General features: G+C 37.4%; 1 protein-coding gene across 1 annotated transcript in view; it reads right to left on the bottom strand.

Moving 5' to 3' along the window:
• Window positions 1-5,877: 5,877 nt before the first annotated feature.
• Window positions 5,878-22,911, bottom strand: part of LOC127626152 (receptor-type tyrosine-protein phosphatase gamma-like) — a 370,169-nt gene continuing 353,135 nt past the window's right edge. Inside the window, exons 27-29 of the mRNA XM_052101735.1 lie at window positions 21,681-21,823; window positions 12,024-12,159; window positions 5,878-9,092 (exon numbers count right to left, since the gene is read on the bottom strand). Coding sequence (XP_051957695.1) covers window positions 8,946-9,092; window positions 12,024-12,159; window positions 21,681-21,823 — 426 coding nt within the window. The 3' untranslated portion in view covers window positions 5,878-8,945. The remainder of the gene's footprint in view (window positions 9,093-12,023; window positions 12,160-21,680; window positions 21,824-22,911) is intronic.

Below are 22,911 nucleotides of genomic sequence, written 5' to 3'. Positions count from 1 at the left end.
TGGGTTGGTGCTATATCAACCCACCATTGGGCTATGTGTTGGGTCATTTTTAACCCAACTGATTTTAGTGAGCAGGCCAGCCACAAAGAGATTAATGAGGCAATCCTGGTTGAAGCCCAAACCTGAGCCCAACGCTAGAAATTCCAGTGAATGCTCACTCACCAGCTGGTTCCCCTGACGAAGACCAAAAAGCTTTTCAGTTTTGGCAGCTATCTGGCAAACCAGAAAAAAATGAATTCCTGCTGGTTCCATTAGTGGTCGAATTGTTCTGTCACGGTACATAAGCTGGAAGGAGGACCCAAACAAAGGAATGAGTAAAATAAGTGATTTTATTAAACAAAAGAAAAACAAACAGGCAAACATAAAACTATCATGTGGGGGTGGGGTGGGAGGGGGGTGTGGGTGCTCTCTTGTGCCTCTTTGTCTTTTCATGCACACTCTTTGAGGAATATTTCAATATCTACTTATCAAATTATGTTGTGTTTGGGTTCGTTTGAATCGGGATAGTCTGCTGTAAATTATGATACGTCAATGTCTACTGTACATTATATGTATGTTTCAGGAAGTAATAAGGAAAAACGTAACAAAAGACACTCCTGTTTATTATATTTATGTGCGTCATAATAAAAATAAATCACGAACAAGGTTGTCCTGGGAGAAAACTTGCTTCCTTCTGCTCTGACAATGTTCCCCAACACTGAGGATTTTTTGTATTATTATTATTTTAAATCCCCTTTTCTCCATATTTGTAATGCCCATTTCCCACTAATTAGTAGGTCTTCGTGGTGGCACGGTTACTCAGTCTGGGTGGTGGAGGACAAGTCTCAGTTGTCTCCGCTTCTGAGGCCGTCAATCCACGCATCTTATCACAGGGCTCGTCGTGCATGACTCCACGGAGACTGCATGTGGAGACTAATGCTACCCTCCGCGATCCACGCACAATTTACTACGCACGCCATTGAGAGGGAGAACCACTAATTGTGACCACGAGGAGATTACCCCATGTGACTCTCCCGTCCCTAACAACCGGGCCAATTTGGTTGCTCAGGAGACCTGGCTAGAGTCACTCAGCACAGATTCGAACTTGTGACTCCAGTGGTGGTAGTCAGCGTCAATACTCGATGAGATACCCAGGTGCTGAGGATAGGTTTTTCAAGCAGGACAATGCTCCATGCCACACATTCAGGATCAAGACCCTGTCATGGCCAGCCCAATCTCCATTTAAAACCTCTGGAATGTGATCAAGAGGAAGCTAGATGGCCACAAGCCATCAAACACAGCCGAGCTGCTTGAATTTTTGTCACCCAGCAGCAATGTGAAAGACTGGTGGAGAGCACTGCCAAAACTCATGAAAGCTGTGATTAAAAACCATGGTTATTCCACCAAATATTGACTTTTGATCTTTTCCTAAGTTAAAACATTAGTATTGTGTTGTTTACAAATGAATATGAACTTGTTTTCTTTGCATTATTCGAGGTCTGAATTATTATTATTTTTTGTTATGTTGACCAGTTGTCATTTTCTGCAAATAAATGCTCTAAATGACAATATTTATATTTGGAATTTGGGAGAAATGTTGTCAGTACTTTATAGAATAAAACAAAAATGTTCCTTTTACTCAAACACATACCTATAAATAGTAAATCCAAAAGTGGTCTCTTAATTTTTCCAGAGCTGTATGTCTTTTCAATCGATGCAATCACTTTGGATGAGAAACTGATCCTTTTTTACAGCAAATCTCCACTTTCACTTTCAGAATGCGAAAGTAAAAGTGAAAGTAGAGATTGATAGTAAAAAAAGGACTTACTCTAAATACTGATCTGTTTCTCACATCTATCATATTGCTTGAAAGACAAAGATTTTACCACTGGAGTCATATGAATTACTTTTATGCTGCCTTTATGTGATTTTTGGAGCTTGAAATGTCAGGTCACCATTTACTTCCATTGTATGGTCCATACAACCCCTAACCCTTACAGAGCTGAAAAAGTTTTATAAAAATCTTTGTTTGTGTTTTTCAGAAGTCATACACATCTGAGATGGCATGAGGGTGAGTAAATGATTTAAAATTTTTGGGTTAACTATCCCTTGAAATCTCAAATTAATAATAACACTATAGTACTGTATATAAAGAACAGATTAGAAAGAAATAAAAAAGCTTAATTTGATGCATGATTTGATGATGTTTTGATTTTTTTTATGTAGACCACAACCACAAATGAAAGGCTTGTTTTGGCTTGTTTTGAAAATACATAAAAAGACTTCTCTTCAAAACCAACCTGTCATTTTTGTCTATAGAAGCAGATCCATTATGAAGTCACAATAAAAGTGTAACGTGTCCCCCAAAAGCATACATTATAAATGCATAAATATTTTTTGTATTATATAAAAACATCAAACCAAATGGCATTTATAAAAAATTAAAAAAAAACACAAACACAAATTTTAAACAAAACAGAAGGACCATTTGTTTTGTGATGTCACTTGGTTTTATATTTTCTATCCAATGCAATGAAATGCATACACGTTTAATGTGTTACATTTTTGGGCCACTGTATGCTTTTCTTGCTGCATGTATTTCACAAATTTTAGTTTTATATTGTGGTAATTTGAAATTCTGGGATGTACTTTGTTTGTAGATGCCATCCCTTCCAAATTACACTGTTAAAAATTACTCCAAAGAACCACAGTCCACAAAACAATTAGTACTTAAGTTTGGAAATTGAAAAACATACAATCCGACAGTCCATTCATCTGTATATTTTCATTTTAACTTAGCTTTGTCCCTTGCATTGTTCATGGCTTCCAACACATAATTAGCCCTGTCTCCCCATGATTATTGTTTACATGCCCCAGATGTCATTATTTGTCCTGATTTAAATCTATAGTGGTTAACAGCTAAATTAGATATTGTAATAATTACAGCCATTTGGATCATTCAGATTATTTTCACAGAACAAAGAGGAAAGGCAATACAAAATATAGCCGCAAGCGCCAATCATCAGGGGCCAAGCAAACATGACATCTTATTCACAGTATTATCTTTTTTGATTTTCGACAAGATGAAAATGAGAGTGTGAGGGACATAGGTACCGTTTCTTCAATGGGTTGTACTGTTGTTTAAAGCAGCCAATTATGTAATCAGAATGTTGCGCTTTCGACTGTTGTAATGCATCTGGCAGATTAGATGAATATAGCAGTAAATACATTATTTTGTCTAAGTTTCTGATTCACAATGACTTGCTGTGGCTAGACTTTATTTCTGTTATCATTTAAGCACACATTGACACATTTCGCACAGCAAAGGAACTCTCAAGGATTACCTGCCTCGTGTCTCCCTCTAGTGGACACAATTGATACTACACCCTGAACTGACCACCAGTGTTGAATTACCAGATCATTTTAAAGTGATGCAGAAAACTGATTTTGGTGAAAATTGTCATGTCATTAGACTTTCTTGGTGAGCATGAAAAAAATGAAAATAAATTGGACAGAATACATCCAGTGGATGCCAAGAGTCAAATTTCAACTGCCTTTATCATTGTTCAAAAATAGTATTTTCTTAAGATATAGAGACTCCTAACATCATAAATTGATACAATTTACCACATGATGGTAAATTGATACCCGGGCCTTAACTTAAACCCTAACTGCCTTAATCAAAGTAGGACAAATAGCATTTTTTTCACAGGGGCAGTGGGGCACACACAAGCATCAAAAATAGAACAAAATGTTCCTGCATTGAGTAGATATTGATCAATGAATTAAATTATGTTCTAAAATCTTTGTGATGATTTGATGTATCTAAATAATTTTGATACATTTTGCCAGAAGGGTCCATATATGATGTATACCAATTTCCAAGCGAATCAGACAAACAGCTTAGGAGTTTGAAAAACAATATATTTTTTTAGAAAAATCTAAATAGCAGATAAAATTTATATACATGAAATATACATTTTATTGGGCTTGACTAAATGATTCAGAGGGAATAATTTTGTTTCTAGCCCATACTGTTGAGGAGATATGATTGAAAATATAAAGGTGGTTAGGGGGTGGGGTACAAATACATTAGGATTCCAGCACCCAAATAAAGTGGCCACGCCCACTACATATGTTTTGGCTTAAAGTTTTACAATGAATCGAAAGATAAAAATTCATTTGATAGCTTTTCATATTGGGACTCTGCTGAATCTTTCTGCACTGGTTTGGTTCCGATCGGGCAAACAGCCTAGGACAAGTTAGATTTTTTCCCCCTCAAACAATCCAAAATAGTGGGGAAACAAAAGTGCAGAGCAAAAATGTTATGGTATTCCAGAAGATTAGCCATGACTCAAGGAATCACAGGATCACTTTGGCTGTTCGGGGCGAGTCCATGCGTATGGCAAGGCAGCTGAAGTACTACCATTCCCCAAAGTTTCAAGACTCTAGTCCTTATGATTTGGGTTTTTTTGGTCAATGGTGGCCATGTTTTTCAAGATATGCAACTGTCCTCAAATTGACTGCACCTTGGACAAAGACATTGCATGCAACATTTCGGAACAACGGTTCCATAGTTAGAGCCATTTTTAAATTGTGAATTATTATAGTGTCACCAAGAGCTAGAGACAAGAGATAAAATCTCATTCCGTTCATGAGTTATAACCATTTTAGTAAAAGTGACCACGTCCACTATGAATGTTTCGGCATAGCCTAACCTGTGCTTTTTTGATAACTTTTCATATTGGGACTCTTTCGGCATTGGTTTGGTTCCGATCGGGTGAACGACCTAGGACTAGTTTGTTTTAAAAAATAAATGTCAAGCAATCGAAATAATGGGAAAACGAAAGAATGCAGAATGTTGTCATTACGCAAGGAATCACAGGGAAAACACATTTTGTTTCTAGGCCTTACGGTTTAAGAATTATGACCCAAAAAGTAATTTCTTTGTTTTGTTTTGTTCCCTGTAGCACCCCCTTTGTTCGATTGGGGAGAGTATATGCGTATGGCTAGCCAGCCGGAGTACTACTCTAGTCCTTACTGTTTGATCTGCACATCAGTTTTAGGGCAGAATAATAATAATAATAATAATAATAATAATAATCCTTACCATTTCAATAGTGGTTCAGCGCTTCGTGCTTGAATCCCTAATAATAATAATAATAATAATAATAATAATAATAATAATAATCCTTACCATTTCAATAGTGGTTCAGCGCTTCGTGCTTGAATCCCTAATAATAATAATAATAATAATAATAATAATAATAATAATAATAATAATAATCCTTACCATTTCAATAGTGGTTCAGCGCTTCGTGCTTGAATCCCTAATAATAATAATAATAATAATAAAATCCTAACAAATACAATAGGATTCCAGCACCTTGGTGCTTAGCCCCCTAAAAACGTTCAGAAGGATAACCAAAACCTAAAATATGAACACTGGGAGGCAGTTATATACTTTCAATTTTGCAGTCAAAACAAGACAGAATGCTCAGAATGGAATATGCGTGTACTCTTAGTAGTGGCATCCAGTTATTATCTCAAAAAGAGTTATTTAGAATTTTTAACTCAATTTTGGAGAGGTACTAAATGCTATGGTCATAACATCCTGTTTATTTGTGGCATACAGTATTCCATGCATTGAGCTCCCATTGTAAAGTATACTGCAGTATGATATTATGTGGTTCATTGCACCCTCAAATGTTCATTTCAATGAATAAAAGTAGTAAAAATAAACATTTGCCCTGTAGTTTCATTCAGGAACTTATAAAGAATAAAAGTAAAAAATATTCCCAATATAAAACCAATGAATTTCAAATCGCATACATCAAATATATCATAGACTCACTCCACAAAATGGACAACATGGAGATATACTTAAAGTACATCAAAACCCATATTTTTATTTTATGTATAGCAATACAATTTACATATTAAATAACACTATAATAGAATGCTTTGATATAGCTTTAAACAAAACAAAAAAACAAACAAACAAAAAGCGAATTTTTACTTTCGCTTTGTTATTTCAGATTACAAAAAGAGGATGTGATGGTGACACCCACCTGCTTTGCATGGGATAAACTTATTCTTTGACTAACGATAGCTAATCTATTGCACTTCTGGACAAAGAAACTAATTTTGCTTTTATTAAAATAAAAAAATAAAAATAAAAATACCAAAATCACTGCCTTAGATTATGACTGACGTGAGTGTGTTTGGAATGGGATGCCAGCAATCTGCTGAATGAATCGGGGACATTTTGCAGTAAGCATACAACTCGGTGTGAGAATTAAACTAACAAAAAAAAACTAAAAATTATATGAAAATATAAAGTTTGTGGCTATATATCAGGATAAAAAGCTTTCAAAGGGGTTAATGAAGCAACAGAATATATGTACATTTCCTTACATGATAATGCAAAAATTTTTGCAGATGCAATCCACAAGTATAGTGTTACTGCAAGGTCAAAAAAGGGAAAAAAATGGACACCACAGGACATAACTGTTAGAAAAGATTTTAAAATGCAACTCATCACCTCCAATTACCTTACGTGATATACTAGCAATGTCAGAATATTACCCCAAATGTTGGAGAGATGTGACTTAATTTTTAGCCTCCTACTTAGGAGAAACATGACATGAACTGAATAAACACCTTCAATGTGCATCCTCACCATATTAACAGCATGACATCATCACCCTAAAACATAAAAAAATTCAACAGCTTTCTTTTTTCACATCAAAAGGTTAGCATTTGTATACATTCTCAATATTTTTACTTTAATTGCATTATCAAAAACAAATAAGAATGAGCTTTCAACCAAGCAAAATTGTAGTAGAGAAACAAAACAAAAATCAAAGCAAAGCAAAACAAAATAAAACAAAGCAAAGCAAAACAAAATAAAACAAAGCAAAGCAAAACAAAATAAAACAAAGCAAAGCAAAACAAAATAAAACAAAGCAAAGCAAAACAAAATAAAACAAAGCAAAGCAAAACAAAATAAAACAAAGCAAAGCAAAACAAAATAAAACAAAGCAAAGCAAAACAAAATAAAACAAAGCAAAGCAAAACAAAATAAAACAAAGTAAAGCAAAACAAAGTAAAGCAAAACAAAATAAAACAAAGTAAAACAAAACAAAGCAAAGCAAAACAAAATAAAGCAAAGCAAAACAAAATAAAACAAAGCAAAGCAAAACAAAATAAAACAAAGCAAAGCAAAACAAAATAAAACAAAGCAAAGCAAAACAAAATAAAACAAAGCAAAGCAAAACAAAATAAAACAAAGCAAAGCAAAACAAAATAAAACAAAGCAAAGCAAAACAAAATAAAACAAAATAAAGCAAAACAAAGCAAAGCAAAACAAAATAAAACAAAACAAAGTAAAGCAAAACAAAATAAAACAAAGCAAAGCAAAACAAAATAAAACAAAGTAAAGCAAAACAAAACATTATTTTGCATGTGGCTTCATCATTTTCAACAGTGTCATTATGTCATGTTGTTTCTCCAGACACTACCAAAACATTCTTTTTAAAACTACTTTATCCAATATTAAAAATAAAGACTTGCCGACAGATTTGATGATTGAAGTAAATGACAATTGTAGTCTTTGGTAAAAATTAATGAATCATGGGTCCCCCCATTTGCTTTCTGTTAGCAAGGCCATTGTGTAATATGGCATTAGAGAACCATTTATGATGTTACTATAACTGTTTTCCTAGTGGTATTTGAGGACAAACTTGACTTAATTATACTTAATATGTTATGTTTAGTGAAGAAATGTTTGGACTGAGTCATGTGGATACATTTTTTTCAGTAAAACCAATCAAAACCACACACATACACACACCTGCAGAGGTTAAATGAGACTGTACAGAAGGCATCAAGAGACTCGCATACATTACTCTTGAAGTTATAGGACGGCTTATGAGAGTGAACTATTAAAACAATTAGAACAAAACAAGAGCAGTATAAAATTACAAAATGACATGGGAAGAAATGAATTCCTACATTATGAGTCAATAGGCAATGCTTCAAATAATGTCATTACCCATTCAGTTGCACTCAAGTGACACAAGTAGCAGCTTGCAGCATAAAGCAATGGAGAAATCAAACCAGCAGGGGGTGCTAGAGAGGTCATGGGCTCTGCACCGCCTTCAAAGAAGCAGGTCCTTTAACTGAGTGTCATCGGAAACTGTGATGGCTGCTCATCGAGACAGTTAACAGTTACAAAAGCACAAGGTATCATGATATACGATATATTCATATATATTAAAAGTGGAATATGAATCATACAAAAGTTCACAGTAGCTGTTTTAATACCACCTTTTGAAAGTAAAATAGGTTTTAACTAGAAGCATAATGAGCAAAGAGATATATTATTTGGGGAGTGTAAAATTAACAAAGCAATCAAACAAAGCAAAACAGATGTAAGAAACATTGCTCAAATTTGACGTTTTTCGGTGGGTCTTTGTTGAGCAATGCAAGTTGTACATGGATTTAATCTCTTCTTTCAACTTTTGAGGTGAGTGTGGACGATACTTTTTGTTTGCAGTGATTATTTCGAAAGCCTCGGAGAGCAGCTTTATTATGGAATGTCAAAATAAGGAGCGTGAAAGTGAGATATAGTGAATTAAAGTGAGACAGAGCGACTGACAGTGACTGAGATGGTGGAATAGGCAGTAACACTGATATTTTCATAGTGCAAACTAGACAGAACTGTGTTTTGTTTGTTTTTTGTTGTGAACTCAAAAACGTCGGTGCAAATGTTCAGTAGGATAACATTAAGACATAAAATGGCGAAAAAATAAATATCAAAAACTTTTTATCAGTGTAAAAAAGTAATCAGGTTATTCTTTTAACCAAGTGTTCTGGCAAAAAAGGCCTCAGAAAAAGTCTGTCTTAGTCCTTGAAGTTTTACAAAGTTAGATTAAGTGCCTCTTCACGCCTCTTCGGGGGCTTCAGACGAGGGACTCCATGCTTTCCGCGGGGTCCGATTCTTCAGACATGGCCATACTGCCGTTTCTGTCCAGGGACATGGGACTGGATCCATTCTCTTTAGTGCTTATCAGGCTGAGCATAGCTTTGTAAAGGTACTGGTACTGTTCCTAAGAGACAAATCATATACACATGGATGTAAGAATGAGGCACAGAGGAATATTCTGAACAACAATGAAGTTTTTGATTAAACTTAGCTGTTGCTAAGTGTTTACTTACTGCCGCAAGTCAAAAGAGTCTCTGGTTTCAAGATATGGCTCAATGTATGTCCATAGGATTTTTTTTTATTTTGACCTGTTTTGTCATCCAACAGACAAAAGTAGTTTGTAGCACAAACGGTGTGGAATGAGATAAGTTTGATACTTAAAGGGGTCATGACATACCTTTTTAATTATTTTAATATGTTCCATGAGGTTAACTTATAATAAAAGTAAAGTGTTTTGCACAAAACCCTCATTTGGACTCTCTCCCAGAAACGCTTGGTTTAGGTCATGCTTCTCCTTTAAGACTTGACAGTACAGGGCCACTGTTATGATTGGCGGTCTACTCTTGACTGACCTGCTTTCTCCAATACAAACTAAGAGTATAATATCCAAGTGTTTCCCTCTCTTTCATGGGACAAGGCAGGGGTGCCCTCTGTCACCTCCACTCTTTGATGTCGCCATTGAACCCTTCACTAATATACTAAGAAATACAGCTAGTTTAGCTTGAATACATAGGGAGGGACAGCTGCACAAGCTTTCACTTTATGTAGATGATCTCCTCCTATTTCTGTCAAATCCAAATTCCTCCATACAGTTGCTCTTAAGATTATTTCCAATTTTGGGAGATTTTTGGAATCTAAAATCAATTTAACAAAGAGCCTTCTTTTTCCCTTTAATGAAAGAGCACGGCTAATGTAATTTCAATCTTTTCCATTCTCAGTAAGATTGGATAAATTATCCTATTTAGGCATGTGGGTAAAACAAATGTACAATGATCTATTTACCAGTAACTTTAAATCAGCATCTGATATGGCCAAACAAGACATGGTAAGGTGCTCAACCCATCTCCTATCGCTGGCTGGCAGAATCAATTCTTATCACTTCTTTCTTCTATTTCAATCAGTGCTGGTCTTCATTCCCAAATAAGTTTTCATGGATTTAAACAAGTGTACTTCGACCTTTATTTGGAACAAAGTCATACCTCATATAAGGAAAGAATATCTGGAGAGACATAAAGAGGAGGGAGGATTGGCATTGCCAAATTATATGCACTATTACTGGGCAGCCAACCCTCATAAGATGACATTCTGGATCTCTGACATTTTGGAGGAGAAAGCTCCAGTTTAGGCGCTTATGGAGCAACACACATGCAACCTAGTATTACTACGTTCAATAGTTTGTGCCCCAATACCCCAAAGTAAACGTTACTTTACGAATAATCCGGTCATCCATGGATAACCAAGGATATGGTTGCAGTTCAGTATTCACTTTAATAGTACACAAGCCCTTCCGACAACAACCATCTTGTGGAACCCAATGTTCCCCCCTTCATTTATAGATTTGGCATTTCAACTATGGTATAGAAAGGGGGTTAAATGTGTAAAGAACCTCTTCAAAGATGGCGTCTTAATTTCATTTAAGCAGTTAAGGACAGATTTTGATATTCCTCAGTCCAATTTCTTTAGGTATTTACAGGTCCATAGCTTCATCAAAGCCATAGGGTGGCTGGATTAATGAGGTGTTGAATATGGACCCTGCTCGCAGGGGTATGGTGTCCATCTTTTACGAGATCATTCAAAGGTCTGCTTGCCCATCTCTTGGACACATAAGGAAGCAGTAGGAGGAGGAACAGGGAATAGTAATTTCAGATGCAGACTGGCAGAGGGAAATAGAACTGGTACTCTCATCTTCAATATGCATCAGACACGTGCTATTGCAATTCATGGTGCTACATAGACTCCATCTGTCCATGAGCAGGTTGGCTAAAATGTATCCGGGGTCAGGCTCAACTTGACCCAGATGTAACTTAGAGCCTGCCGACCTTAGTCATTTGTTTTGGGAATGTCCCAGACTTACAAAATTCTAGACAGAGGTATTCTGATCATTCCAATTTTTCTGCAACAGGGATGCCGCCCCCAGCCCTTTGACTTCCATCTCTGGTGCCGAAAGAGACGCAGCTACCGGCGAATAAGGAGGAGGCTATTAGCCTTCTCCACATTATTGGCTAGATGACTGATTCATCTCAACTGGAAGAAGGCAGCACCACCGTCCCAAAAACGCTGGATGACAGAGGTGATGGCACATCTGAAACTTGAGTGCTTGAAATATGTCATCCGAGGCCCCTCTCAAAATTTCTATTAGGTCTGACAACCCTTCTTATTTTACTTTGAACACGAATTCCCCTCTGCTAGTACAGCCAATCATGATTCCTAACCCTTTTTTTTTGTCTATGTCAGAACCCCCCCCATTGAAAGTATCCAATAACAGGGCAGTTACTGAGATTAAGTGAGTAGTATTCAGCAGGCTATGTGATGCTAACATGGCTGTCCCCATGAGGCGCCCATGCTCCTTAAAAGAGTAAAAGAATAAAAGAGCATTTATAAGGTAGGTTACCGATATGACTGAACTCTTCATTCCACACGAGTGGTCATGATTTTATACGTATACTTTAAAAATACTAATATTTCTGTAGAAGTAAAACTTTTCACTAACTAGGTGCATACTGTTCTAAAATATATCTAAAAAAGTATTTATATAGCCAATAAAATTCATCTTTGATGTCTCCAGTTGTTTAGCTGACTGCAAAACACTGTCGTCAACTTGAAAATCATCATTCCAGAAGTTTTGATTAGCAAGAACATCAAATCACCAGCTTAATATATTTTTTACATCATGTGATGTCTGGCCACACAAACAATCGGGCGATACATTTTAACGTCCGCAAAATAAGCTAAATTGGTGAAAAGCAGGAAAAAATTTCCTCTTCTCAATGACTGAGATATGATCTACTTCTTTATTATAAAGGGTATAAACCTGATACGCTATATAAACACTCACAATGTCGGTAAAGACTCCAGGTCTCATGAGGTTGATCATCTTGGCCACCTGGTAGACACCCACGGCTCCTTCACTCTCCAGCTGCTGTGATAGTGTGGTGAGAGCACACAGCATCCCAGCAGACACTGCTCCAAACCTGCAAACATGGACACACAAACGATTACTTAATACAGTGAGATAAAGGTAAGACTATTTGCACAATTTTGGATGTCTAAAACCTAGTCTTAAACCCTAAACATTTAGGAATAATTTGCACAAAAACAAAAATTCTGTCATCATTTACTCACTCTTATGACGTTTCAAAACCACTAAACCACTCTTCCTTCTGTGGAACACAAAAGGAGATACACCGATCAGCCACAACATTAAAACCACCTGCCTAATATTGTGTAGGTCCCCCTCGTGCCTCTAAAATAGCTCTGACCCGTTGAGGCATGGACTCCACAATACCTCTGAAGCTGCCCTGTGGTATCTCGCACCAAGACGTTAGCAGCAGATTTGAACATTATAACACCTTTCTAACATAGCCAGCATAAAGTTTTCCAGCAATTTGTGCAACAGTAGCTCTTCTTTGGGATCGGACCAGACGGGCTACCCTTCGCTCCCCACAGGCATCATTGAGACTTGGGCACCCATGACCCTGTCGCCAGTTCTCCGGTTGTCCTTCCTTGGACCACTTTTGGTAGGTACTTACCACTGCATACTGGGAACACCCCACAAGACCTGCCGTTTTGGATATGCTCTGACCCAGTCTAGCCATCACAATTTGTCCATCGCTCAGATCTGACTGTGAACTGACTGTTCACTTGCTGCCTAATATATCCCACCCCTTGACAGGTGCTATTGTAACAATATAATCAAAGTTATTCACTTCACCTGTCAGTGTTTTTTCTTTGTTATTAAATTTTGTATTGATTCAATCCACACAAAACAATAAACATACAATACGGAATCAGTTATATAAATAAAACCCCTTCCCCCGAACAACCACCCCCCACCCGACACAAACACGCATTACAGTGGTCTCTTACAATTATAACAAAAACATTTTTTTTTTTAACAAACTGAAATTTAAATATATACTTTCAAAAAACAAGAGTGCACATACACAGCAAACTAAAAATTAAAAATAAAAAATCCCTCTCCACTATCTCTCCCCGAAAACCCACCAAAAAATCTAAATATCCACCCCACTTCCTATTAAACAAATCCCACTTTCCCAACCTTGAGCGTCCTCAAATGTCGCAACCTCACCCATCTCCCCGCACCACTCCCTAAACAAGGGTACCCCAGCTGTCTTCCACCCCTGAGAATTATTCGCCTGCCACCATAACTCCGGCCAGGACACAACCTCTCACATGGCCAAAATGCAGAGTCTGGGCCAAAATGAAAATTGTGTGTCCAACACATTACACAAAAATGCTTGAATTTTCAACCAAAAGTCCAATATGGGTTGCGTCCCCGTCTTCTGTTTGGCATCGCCAGAAGGTGGAGGTATCTTTAAGACCAAGTCTATACAATCTAGAGAAGGTCTAATACAATCGATTTAAAATCCTTAATTGCATCAGATGCACCCTTGAATCTCTAGATGTAGACTTGACATTTTATAGAATCTTAGCCCACACCCACTCCTCAAATACCAAGTTTCAATCTCTCTCCCATATCCTCTTGAGAGAAGTTGAAGCTCCATCCCCAGACTCTGAATTAACAAGTAGTACACTGATGTCTCATGACCTATTCAAAAAGCAGTAATCACCACTTCTAGAGTATCTGCCCTTTTAGGGGGGTGTTTGCTACTTCCAAAAATAGTATAGAGCAGATGGCGCAGCAGTAAGTACCCGAAGAACTGAGATCTAGGAATCCTGAAATGTTGGACCAAATGTTCAAACAATCTCATCACTCCAATCTCATATAGGTCACCAGGCATATTAACACCCCTCACAATCCACTCCGACCATCAGAAAGGGGACTGGTATGCTCGAGGCAACATTTAAATAAATGTCTGAATTTAACACTCTAGACACTTTTGTCCATAGTGCGTGCAGATGCGAGATAACGGGGTGCGACTTAACTTCTCCATTTATTTTAATAGAAAGGCTTTGTAATAGTAAATTAAGGGCATAATAAGAAATTTCTGTTCAATTCCAAACCAGGGAGGGGCTCTCTCTGGTGGAAGTGAGCAATGAGCTAAATGCCTGAGAGCGAATGCATAATAATAAAATAAAATCTTGGGTAGGCCTAGCCCACCATTGTCAACCGGCCTATGTAACTTATTGAAATATAACCTGGGATGCTTTCCATTCCAAATGAAGGACTTCACTATGCTATCAAATTGCATGAAATTAGAGAGTGGAAAAAATACAGGGAGAGATAGTAGATCTGCAGTAGATAGCTGAAACCCTGCCGAGTGCGCCTATCATCCCAAAATTAATCAGTTTGTTTATACCGCTGCTACAGGGTGTTTATAAAGTAACTTAATCCATCCAATAAAAGTATTTCCAAACCCATATATTTACAAAATCCGAGAAAGTCCCATTCTACCATATCAAATGCCTTTACGGCATCAAGTGCGATGGCCGCGACCGGAGTCTGATAATTCGCCAATGACCACATGATATGAATTTTTATATCTAACTGGATCAGGGAAATTGGATGGTAACTTTTACACTCGCTTGGATCTTTGTCCTTTTTAAAAATCAGACTAATCTGGGCTTATATCATGCTTTCCATTCTTTAATGATGCCATATAAACTTCTAACAAAAGTGGAGCCAGTTCTGTAGCATAAGATTTAAAAAAGTAAGCGGCAAAGCCATCTGGCCCCAGAGCCTTGTCTGTAGGCAAGGCCTTAATTACTTTGCCAAATTTCTTTGCTCAGTCATCAATTTAGGGAGTTCTAATGGTTCCACAAAGTTTCTAATATCTTCCGCAGTAGACAAAGACATATAAGATGTCTATATATAAAGATCAAGATAGAACTCTTTAAAGGCATTATTAATATCAATGGCCAAGGTAAATATTTCACCACCAGCAGATTTCAATGAGGGTCTGGTAGAAAAGAACTCTCTCTGACTTACATATCTAGCCAAAATTTTCCTGCTTTGTCCCCGACTCAAAGTATGACTGTCTTGCCCTGTATAACCAAAACTCCACTTTCCACGACAAAATAGTATAATATCTGTATTTCAATCGGGTCAATTCTCTGAGGCCATCAGATGACATACGGCACTTCAGCTCTGCCTCTGCAACTTTAATATTTCCTTCCAACTCCAAAAGTTCTCGTGCTTTGGATTTTTTGATGAATGAGGCATACTGTATGATCCGACCCCTAAGAACTACCTTAAGTTCCTCCCAAGCCACACCCACAGAAGATAATGAGGACCAGTTGGTCTCCATATACACATTGATTTCAGACTTTAACATTTGTTGGAAATCAGGATTTAGCAAATGGGATACATTAAGGCACCAACTATATGATTTATTTTTCTCCGTATGTGGCAGCACCTCTAAACTCACCAGGCCATTATCTGAGACTAACATGTTTCCAAATGAAATGAGGAATTTCGGTATAAAAAAAAAAAAAACTATTCTAGAATAAATCTTATGGACTGTTGGGAAAAAAATTGTCGCTACCAGATGGGATCAAAAGTCTCTAAATATCTGTAAGACCAAGATTTTTACACATCCTGTGAATCGTCAATGCTGCTCTAGGGGGCTTACACACCTTTGCTTCACTGTGATCAAGGACTGAGTCTCCTCCCAATATAATCAGCAATAAAGAAAACATGTCCACCTCATATCTTCCCAAATTTTCCAGCTTCCTGCAGGGAAAGATGAGTTTCTAGAAGAAACACTATATCATATTTATTAAGTTTAAGAAAATAAATAACCTTCCTTCTTTTTATGGGGTGTCCCAAGCCATTCACATTCCACGTGGAGAGAGACTATTATATTAACTCATATTAACATTAGACATTTTGATATAATAGAAAAAATTTATTGTTTGCCAAAAATTATATTATAAAAGACCACATTTCATCATTAGTGCAACAATTAAACCCCAAATGTCCCCCAGAACAAAACAAAAAGAAAAAACGAGCGCATTAACCCCACGCACGACAGTGCCAACCGGCGTTGATCCCTCTAAACTCAAAAGGTCCATGTATGCCTACGAGAGCCCCCGTGACAACTTTGCCATTGGATTACTCAATTTTGCGCAGAATATACTTTGTAAAATAAACCAAGGCAATAGGCAGAATAAACACAAATAATGTGTAGATTCATTCACAGAACTGTCTCAAATGTATGTTCCTCCACAAAACAAATTCCAACTGATATATAAGTCGTTCAGTTTCCTCTGACAGACAAACGAATGTTCAGTGAGCCGGCTGTTTATGAGTGCAGCAGATGATGTTATCATTACAATGTCCCGAAAAAATTCAGTCAATGCAAAAGTCCCTTGGAGTGTCATTCCACAAAACAAACTCCAGCCACTAGGCGGAACCAATACAAAAAGAAACTAATATTATGCCCTGCTTCCTCAATCAGTCGAGTCAATGAACAGCGAGTCGATCCACTCACATGGGAAACACCAAATGGTTACTCACCCATTGTTTTTATGAAAGACAGACCTTGTTTTGGGCACAAAAATACCTTGCGGCTGTCCTTGGTGTCTATTCTCAGTTTGGCTGGAAACATCAGAGCAAAAGCGATCTTCCATTGATGTAAGAGTTTGTTATATTCCTTGAACTGATTGCGTTTCTCTTGTCGAATTAGCAAAGTCTATTGTGATTCTTCAAAAAAGCTTTCCTTTGCTCCTCGCCTAGTGCAACACGAGATATTTATCAGATGATCTCAGAAATGTGGCCAGAATTGATCGGGGCCTGTCTACCTCAGCGGATCTGTGAGCCGGGACTCTGTGAGCTTGCTCGATTTCCAGCTTATGGCTTGTTATGCTGAGCAGACTCGGGAAGAGCTTGTCTAGGGATTTCCCCATATATCTGCCCTCCTCATGCTGGAATTCCAACAATTCTAATTTTATTCCTACGGCTCATATTCTCAAGATTTTCAAGCTTTTCAAGAACATGTTTTAAATCAAATTTGGTCACGGGCGGATTAGCAGATAATTTCCTCTCCGATGACTCCAGATAATCGATCCCTTTCTTAAAGAGCAACATGCAGGTTGAATTTATAACTGAATTAATACTTTATATTGTCTGCAGAGGTCTTTTAAAAACACATATGTAGAAATTACTAATGAAATCTCATTTGATGTAGAGATTTTGATGAAAATGTGCTAGGCTCTGGAATACGCCTTTCCCGCTATCAACGCGTCATATGACGTAGGGCGAGGCAAACAAAAGAGCTTGCGGTCAGCTCTCATTGTGGGTGTTGATGTAGTTAGAGCAGTACAGAAAGTTTTAGAGAAGCCATAATGGTAAATTATTGTGTTTGTGCTGGTTGCACGAATTCCAGCCTGTCAGGACATCGTGTCCATCATTTTCCTTCTAGAAAAAACAAGGCTTTTCGGTCTTGAGTGCGTTTTGTGCAGGTGAAGAGAGCAGACTTCACTGCCGCGTCTGTTACCACACACTCGGTCGTTTGTGGCGCACATTTCACTCCGGAGAATTATCGACCTGGAAATTTGTTGGAGTCTCGGATGGGATTTCGGAGTAAGGACCACGTGAGGCTGATTACTGATGCTGTTCCCTCGGTGCACTCGATGGAATCAAGTCCACCGTCAAAGTTTACACCGGATTTTGGCGCGGGCTGGACTGGAGGACAAAGTGCTAACGTTAGCAGACATTCTGTGCAACGAAAACGAGGACTTAGCAGAGTAAGTCTTACTTTTAATTATTTTAACTCTTAATTTGCTCATAATTATAGGCCTGTGGGCCATCATAGGCATGTTCGTCCACACCGGAGAACTCGGTTTCTTCATTCGCATCCATTGTAACCTGAGCTTGAACTTGACCAGACTCCCTCGCCCATCGTCACTTCCGGTTAGTGCTTTATAGACGCGGAAGTTATTTTATCACAATTTATCTCAAAATATCGTTAATGGCTAAATATATATTACTCCAGTTCAGAAAATCTAGTTGTTTTATCATCAACATACACTATGCTATATAGGGGTGTCCAACCTGCATGTTGCTCTTTAACATCTGCCACTCTTGTAACCAACTCATAGAATTTCGATCGACGTATTACAGCGAGATCCTCCAAGTCAGCAACAACCTTCATCAGCATCACAAACATATCGGACAGTTGATGCTGAATTTCCTCGGCAGCACCATCCAAATCGAGTCCCCGGTCTGCAGGCCTATCAGGGCTTTCATCTTGAACACGTAAGTGTCTTTTAACATCTCCAGAGCCTGATGATTTTGACTTCTTTGCCATAATTAGCTCAAAGAGCAAATGTGTCACTGGTGTATTGAATTCCACCAGATTATAACATGAAAATAATAAAAAAATTTGCAAAATAAACAGAGCTTGCAGTCTACACATCTGCTCCTTGCAAGGTGTCACGTGACCCCGATCTGTCAATGGTTTTAATGTTGTTGCTGATCAGTATATTCCAAAGGATGCTCCATTTGCTTATTTCCATACAATAGCAGTTAAATGTGACTCACAATAAAGCTCCCCCAAAAGTGTCATGAAAGTAGTATATGTGACTAATGTGTCATATTTCAAGTCTTCTTATGGCACAAGATCACTGCATGAACCGACTGAAATTTGGTCATTATTCACTCTCAAATCAAATCAAACACAGATTGCTGTAAACAGCGCACAAATCAAATAGGGTGACCGTCAGTAATATCAAACGTCATTGGTTCTTGTGTCATGACTTTTGGTTATGGGTCGTGCAAGGATCAATTAGGTTTGATGTGATTTGCATGTCGCCATATTTTATCTGTACTCTGTTTACAGGAGTTGATCAGTAAAATTGATCAGAGTGATTAACGACTTTAATATTCTTCTGTTCATCATACAGCCATTAAATAAAAATATGACACACATGTTGCATGGACTACTTTAATAACATTTTTGGGACCTCTTTTAAGCTTTAAAGTGAGTCACTTTCAATTACTGTTGTATTGAAATCAGCTAATAGAGCATCCTTTAATATATCATCTTTTGTCTTTGTCTAAACCTAATCTTGTGCCTTAAGGTCCTTTTACACTTAAATCTCAAAGCCCTTTAAAATGACTTGCATTAATGTTACTCAAAGCACTGAACTCTAAGCAGTCAAGCGTTAAGCTACAGCATTACCCCCAATGTTACGCTGCATGCAGGTTAAGGGTAATCCAACACTCAAAGTAAAAAAAATTCAACTTTGACCCAGTTGCAGCCACCGAGCCCAATATTCATCATTGTCTGAAAATTGTTTGGATAATTGTTTGGATACCTTGAGGTCAGTATTAGGCAAATTACTTCCTGTTTTTGGTCTGTTTAGACCATGTTGCATTTATATATCACTATATAAGGACTGAGAACCACTATTCAGGCGGTCTTGTTCAGCTTGTTTGGTAAGCACCAAGGTTCGGATGGCAGCGTTCACACTTGTTCAAATGAACCGCACTAACAGAGCAACCGCACCAGAGTTTGTTTTAATCTAACCAAATCTGTCAAGTGTGAACACACACTTAATCTATCAATTAACATAACCATAAGAGTGAGCACTAATAGGCATGTCATAAAATATTGATATTTTCGGTATTTTATTTTATCAATATATTTTTCAATTTGAAGCCTAATTTGCATACTTTCCAATTCGCTCAGTTGGGCTTCTAATTATCATCAGGTGTAATAGCACTGGGAGACCACAAGTAGGTGATATAGCATTTACTGAAGCAGGTCATAAGGCACAGGTTACACAAAAGTAAAAAAATGTTTTGTAGTTCTTCAAGAATGAAAATGACATTGATGAGTTTGCAGGTTAGTGTATGAAACTGGTTTAACTGCACAAACTGAATAATCAGAAATTATTATACAATTTCTCTGTATGTATCTTTGAAGAGGTTTGAGTCAAGCTATCAAACCACAAAAAGACATAATCGTAACTAAAAATACATTGTGTAGGCTATATGAAAGATGCATATACACAATTTATCATCCAATCTTTGTCCTTTGATAATGATTTTGGTCGAATTTAATGGAAAACTATGTGAGTTGCACATTTCTGAGCAGCCTCCGGAGATGGCGAGCCCATACTATGTACCATAGAAAATAATTTATTTGAATTTAGAACATGCCATGTCGTCTTTTGAGCACTGGGTAGCCCTATTTATATCTGAAAAAATACTGATATCTATTGATAATCATCTGGAAAATCTTCTGATTGCTGATGTGTGAAAAAGGCATCGATCTCAAGCCTAATGTTTAAACAAAATAATATTTACAAAAATACACCACATTGCATTTTATACAGAGATGTACCATGTGTGATGTTGATGCTTTCATTTGGAGTACATCAGTAAAATATCTGTTTATAAATTAGCTCCATATGAGTTCTCTCTTTCCACCTCTGAAGATGGTGCTATGTCTCCCATCATAAAATCTATTTCTTAATCTATGTGAATCAAATCCATTACTGTTTCCATTGATTGACTCCCTAAGGTGCTGTAATCCAATTAGGGATGAGTGTCAACAGACATCACTTTGCAACAAAAGGAACAACAATGCCCCCTTCATGTTTATTCATTATTTTAATGAGGCCTTATCTGATGAAGAAATGTGAACTAATTGAGATTTTAAAAATGTGTAATGTTACTATGGTAACACCCCTAAGAGGTTTCCAAAAGATTGATGTTTTAATTAGCAGCGCATTCATTGCTGCTGAAGATATGCTAGTCAGTCAAATGCTCCTCCTGCAAAAGCTGTTGACAGAAGCAAAGATCTGCTTCTCCTGTGGAGCTATTTCTGCACTCACTGTCTCCCTGGTGTTTGATACGCAGCTACTTCTTGGTGGAAAGAATCTGAACTTTTTGTAGTCTAAATGCTCAGGTTGATTAAATTGAATCCTCCATCCAAACTCAAGAATGAGTCGATAATGAAGCACAGCCAAAAAAGCGATAAGAGGGAACATGTAGAGAATGTATATGGCTGGATCACAATTTGCTTTCTTATGCTATGCATGCTCACTTTGATGGTCCAGAGAGGGTATTAGATGGAATTATCATGATACTTTGATATAGGCCTATACCATGGGACTGAATGTTTACCATATTCATATACTCCAATGTATTTCAAAGAATACCTTAGTATTACCTTGGTACATGTCTAAAACCCATGGTATTAGTACCATGTAATACTACAGTATTACCTCATCACAAATGGATGTATGGGTGTTAGGTAGTCAAATATTTTAGTGCAACACTAATACTAGTATTAATATGTAGTATAATGTAATTAATACATAGTAATAATACTATAATAATACACGAACAGAAGTAAATACTGTGTTTCTGTTAATTATGCACTTCTGTGATTTAGCCAATTCATGCTCATTTATTTTAATTCATTTGGGATTCTTGATTCTCTCACACCAACCTCAAAAGCCAAAGGTAGTTACTTTACAATGAGAATCTACAGGTACCCCAAGCCAAATCTTTTAATTAAAAGAGACAAATTTCTCTTTGAAAGTGTTCAGCACTCACTCGTCATGCACTATAGTGGGTCCGTCTCTAGTCATAGCCTCTTCTTTGATGACGTTGATGAGCTCGAAGGTGCTGCTGATGGGGGCATCAGGATTTGGCCATTTTGGACACTGAAAATGGCGAACTTCTAAAACATAATCGTCCTGAGAGAGATACACAAGAAAAGGGACAGAGGAAAATGAGAGACACTTGTGTTTGCCTTATCATAAACATAACCTGAATACAAAAATACAAACGTGTTTGACGCATGCGCACTATGACTGCTTTGTGATACTCTTAGTATAGATGCGCATGCGTCATGCCGCACAGATGCACACTGAGCAAAATCTGGGCCATACGTGGACAGTCCGTGCAGACTGTGCTAATACAGAAATTTGCATCACGCATACTGTGAGCAATCAGCAACGCGAACAACCAAAGTAGGCTATACTTTGGGCTTTATTTAATTACCAAAAATGTTAAACCGAACAAAATTATCTTCAATTTATTACAGCTCTGCACACTCTGGACATTCTTTCAGTCAACTTCGTGAGGTATCCACCTGGGATATTTTTAAAACAGTATAGAATGAGTTCCCATGTATGCTGGCCACTTGTGGACTGCTTTTTCTTCATTATCTTGCCCAATGCTTCCACTTTTTAAAATGAAATTTTTATTTTTTTGAGGAACTTCAAACAAAGGCACAGTTTAAATTAGTCTACAAATCTAGCATTTAAGAATACTGTAAAGCTTTAAAGGTGCACTCAATAAGATTTTAGCTGGCTCTTACTCTGATCCCCATAGTCATGAATACTTGAAGTTTGTTTATTAAATGCTGCCTCGATGTTTGTTTATCTTCTGTTGTTACTTTTAGTCTGAGGTTTTATCTGTCTCATACTACAAACATCCCCGTTATGGACATTCTTGTATGTAATCCAAACAAATTTTCGCGCATTGTTGCGCAACTCGATCACATGCTCTCTGCTGACTGTTGACCGCCATGTGCTCGCGCTTTGGCGTTTGATATCTCACCATTTATCGGTGATCTGGGTGGTTAAAGCTGCAGGACATAGCGGTTTGTTTCAAGACTTCCTCTTGTTTGGACATTTGATCTTTTCACTTGAACTTATTCTGTTTAGACTGTCTGTTGGATCAAAATCCTGCTGATACCATCACTCTGGAGTTTATTGTTGACTCTGGCTCTGCTACTATCTGTATAGCAAGTATATTGTGTTTGTTGTTATGTTGTTTG

The sequence above is a fragment of the Xyrauchen texanus genome, chromosome 32, assembly GCF_025860055.1.
Source record: "Xyrauchen texanus isolate HMW12.3.18 chromosome 32, RBS_HiC_50CHRs, whole genome shotgun sequence".
Lineage (NCBI taxonomy): Eukaryota > Metazoa > Chordata > Actinopteri > Cypriniformes > Catostomidae > Xyrauchen > Xyrauchen texanus.
The sequence above is the reverse complement of the archived record's forward strand: the minus strand, read 5'-3'. Positions and strand labels throughout refer to the sequence as shown.